Below are 3,824 nucleotides of genomic sequence, written 5' to 3'. Positions count from 1 at the left end.
CATCTTGGGTGCCTGTGCTGTGGTGATTTCTGCAGCTGCGTGTGCCTCGGGGCACAGGTGAGGGCAGCATGGGAGAGAGCCCTGCAGGCAGCTTCCTTTCCACCAGCAAACCTGAGGAGATGGCTTGGCCTCGAGCCCCTGTTCCCACACAGCGACCTCATTCTAACTGCTGTGCAGCCACAAAACGATCGCCTTTTGGACTTGTGCCCTGCTGGCCATCCAGCCTTTCCTGTGTCTCCCTCTTCAATTTAGGAGCCAGGAGTCACCCAGCCCAGCACTACCTCCACAAACACAGAGCTGAACCTCCAATGAGTCTTCAAAACAGGCCCAGCACCCCTGAGCTTGAGGCAGGATTCCAGCTCAAGCCAACCCAGTCTGCATAGAGGGGCCCTGTTTTTAAAACAAAGCCAGGCGCAGAGGCACAGGCCTGGCATCCCAACACTGGAGGTTGAGGCAGGAGGATGGCATGTCCGAGCCCAGACTGGAATGCTAGTAACACAATAAGTCATTTTATTATTGTCTCAACATTATAGAAAATAGAAAATAAGGGCAGGATATGCAGCTCTGTGTAAAGGCGTGATTTCGTTTTCTGTATGATGTAAAAGAAGAAGGGAAAAGACAAGAACAAATGATCTCTTGGTCACGTCTTTTCTTGGCCTGTGTGGCTTCCATCAATATTTGTACTGTGAAGTTTGTGTCTAAGTGTAAAAGGAAAGACTGCTCCCAGTTCAAGCTCTTGGTGTGAACTGCTTGTACATCTTCAAAAGAATTTCAAAAAAATTACTAAAGGATTGGGGATTACTGGGAATAGTTGGCATGTTTGTAATCTCTGTCGGTGGGAGGGTGGGAGTCAGGACAGGAGGACTGTGCCTTTAAAGCCAAAGTAAGCCAAATTTAGTCCTAAACTTCTAAAAAAATAAAAACAAACAAACAAACAAAAATTGTGGTTGTATGATAGCCTTTTCCTAGTTTAATTTCAGCACCCTGACAACACAAAGAATAAAAGACAAAGGATGATTCTCTCTCTCTCTCTCTCTCTCTCTCTCTCTCTCTCTCTCTCTCTCTCTCTGTTTCACCTCCAAATAAGAAGGGACACTGTGTTCATGGGACACATAAACAATCATGAGCGGAGTGAAGGATCGGAAGACTGCTGGGCTTCACTGACAGAGATACAGGGCAAAGGAGTTGCCTGCGCTCTAAGGGGGATCTCAAGGAGACTCAGGTGGTGCAGGCAGAGTGTTGGAGTAGACATCACTCCCCACCCTACCAGCTAAATGTGGGCAGCAGCCCAGGCCATCCATTCTTAAACTGCTCTGAGAGAAGAGGAGAAAGACAACACAGGTACAGACAATGTTTACAGCCCCAGGCAGAGGGCAGGCTCACTAGACAGTGCCCTGACCTTCAGGAATGTCCTCTCCCCCCCCCCCACTGTTCACTGCTTTAAACCTCTTTGAAAGTTCACAGACTTGGACTGAACTTCCTATACATAATGTATGCAGAGTGAACTCTGGGACACCCAAGCAGGAATTATTCCTCAGAGATGACTCAGCCCCCTGTCAATCACTGTTGTCAGTCTTACCCAGAGACCCAGAGAGATCCCTGGTCTGGGGGGCACATCCTATAAAATGCCAAGCCTGATGTATCCCTGTGCATTTTACTTTCCTGTCACCCTGACACCCCTTTTCCGTTTCTGCCACCTGAGCACATCTTTATTCATCTTCAAAAAATATAGTTGAGGGCTGGCTAGGTAGCTCAGCAGCCTAGATACCTGCTTAGGCAATGGCAGGGACTGCTGTCAGATCCCTGGCACCACACTGCACGCTGGCCCAGAACCTGGGCGTGCTGAGCCCACTACAGAGACCAGGTGTGGTAGCATACGCCTGTAGTCAGAGTGTTGAGGAGGCTGGAAACAGGAGAATCACTGAGTCCGAGCTGGGTAGTGAGACCCTGTTCCAAACACATATAAAACACAATGAAACAAAACAACCATAAAAGAAAGAAAAATGTAGCTGCTTTTCCCTTTGCCACTGCATATAAACTTGCTGTTCTGCCCTTGATATACCCAAGACTCGGGAATCCATCTCCGACCTACCATGCAGTATTACTGGAACCTAGGAACAAAAAACGCTCTTAGAAAACAGGAAGAAGGTCATTTCAAAGGTGATAAACAGAGTCGCACTCACTTGAATGGAGTAGGAAGTTGTTTTATTGCAGAGAATGCAGTGCAATGAGGGTTGGCAAAAGTGACAAAGGCCCAGAGCTTTACCCCCTTTCCACATTGCTTGCCTCCAACACAGACAGATCTCCAAGCACAAAGGAATTATTCACCTCTACATTCAGTCCCAGGTCTGCTACAGTATTCTGGTTCTCTAATTCTCCCAATACCTCCACTCTTTTTTTTGTGGGAAAAAGAAAATCCAAAAGGGAGATGATGAAGGAAGGGGAGAGAAACAGAAAAATCAGAAGAAACTGTGACAGAAACGGCCTGTCAAGACAGACACAAACTGATCAAAATTGTAGACATATCTATCGAAGTGCACAGGAACCAGGGCATCTTGAGGGTCCCAGGGCTGAGGTGGGTCACAGGCCACAATGAAGTTTTTGGTGATGTGAGTATCAGAGTAGTGGCAGTTAGGAAACTGGCCACTAATGTACTTGCAGTCAGTCATACTCACAGGAGTGGCACTTCGGTGGCAGTTGTACTGGCCATTTTTGCAGTGAGTATTGGGCAGTTTACAGACATCAATCACATTCTGGAGAGCGTCATGCAGAAAAGTATTTGTAGGCTTACACCTCTTTGTAAGGCTGTTGACAGCAATCATTGCCTGGTCACATGGGTGAGGGTTTGGCTGTACATGCTGAATTTGGAACTTTTGAAAAGGGGTTAGAGCCCGAAGAGAACACGGTAGTGCCAATAGTCCCAACAGCAGCAGGAGAGGAGATCTCAGGACTCGCACCATCTGTCTGTGGGGAAAAAGGGAAGAGCACGGGAAGAGTAAAACTAGAAGAGCAAGGTTATTAATCCTCACTACTTATCATCTTGCTTTGTATTTAAAGATTTCATAACTCTTAAAAAAATTTTGACTCACATAGTCTCAAATTCCAGTGAAAACAGCATGAGGTGAGCAGCCTTCTCCTGTGACCGGCACAACCATTCCCCTCTGATCTGAGCTCCCTCACTTCACAAACAGGACATTTTTTTTTTCATGTGACCATTAAAATTTTACATTCTTTGTCTATTCCTGATATTCAATTTCTTTCCATGTTACTATAGTCATTATACCTTTCAGATTTCATTTATTCTTTCATGTTCTTGCACTATGTACAGGATAGCTGAGATGATTATACTACTAATTTAGATCGATTTTTTTGAAAATTACAGTTAATGTTTAAATTTTTCACTTTTGCTAGCACTATATGCCAATATCCATATAGTGAGTAGTAAACTGGTGGGCAACGTCTTACACCCAACTGAATTCAATTAGCATGGTGCTGGGTGCATGAGTCTCACCTGAGGACCATTACCAGCAACAGAAAGGCAGAACAGGAGAAGCTGCCAGAACACTGTGAGAGATGCTGTCTGGAGAAGCTGTTGGAGCTGTTGGATGCTGCTCATTCTCTTGGGCTGTTCTGTTGGAGGGCCTTGTCTTGCTGGCTCTCCCAGTGAACTTGGTGGAGCTCTGGTGCTCATCTTGAGCATCGCTTCCTGGTTACAGGGGGAAAGATGGTGTACTGCTCAGACCCATGGAGAAGATTGTCACATTGGCTTTTCTGAGGGAAACTTGCCTTGCCTCATAACTGGAGAGGCTCAGGACCTCACTGTT

General features: G+C 46.2%; 1 protein-coding gene across 1 annotated transcript; it reads right to left on the bottom strand.

The window, feature by feature from the left end:
• Positions 1-2,459: 2,459 nt before the first annotated feature.
• On the bottom strand, positions 2,460-2,960 carry LOC101588890 (ribonuclease K3-like). Its single transcript, XM_012513374.1, has one exon. It carries the CDS (start codon positions 2,958-2,960, stop codon positions 2,460-2,462), a length of 501 nt encoding a protein of 166 aa, XP_012368828.1.
• Between the last annotated feature and the right edge of the window lie 864 nt (positions 2,961-3,824).

This window comes from Octodon degus, unplaced genomic scaffold (genome assembly GCF_000260255.1).
Source record: "Octodon degus isolate 3935 unplaced genomic scaffold, OctDeg1.0 scaffold00525, whole genome shotgun sequence".
NCBI lineage: Eukaryota > Metazoa > Chordata > Mammalia > Rodentia > Octodontidae > Octodon > Octodon degus.
The sequence above is the reverse complement of the archived record's forward strand: the minus strand, read 5'-3'. Positions and strand labels throughout refer to the sequence as shown.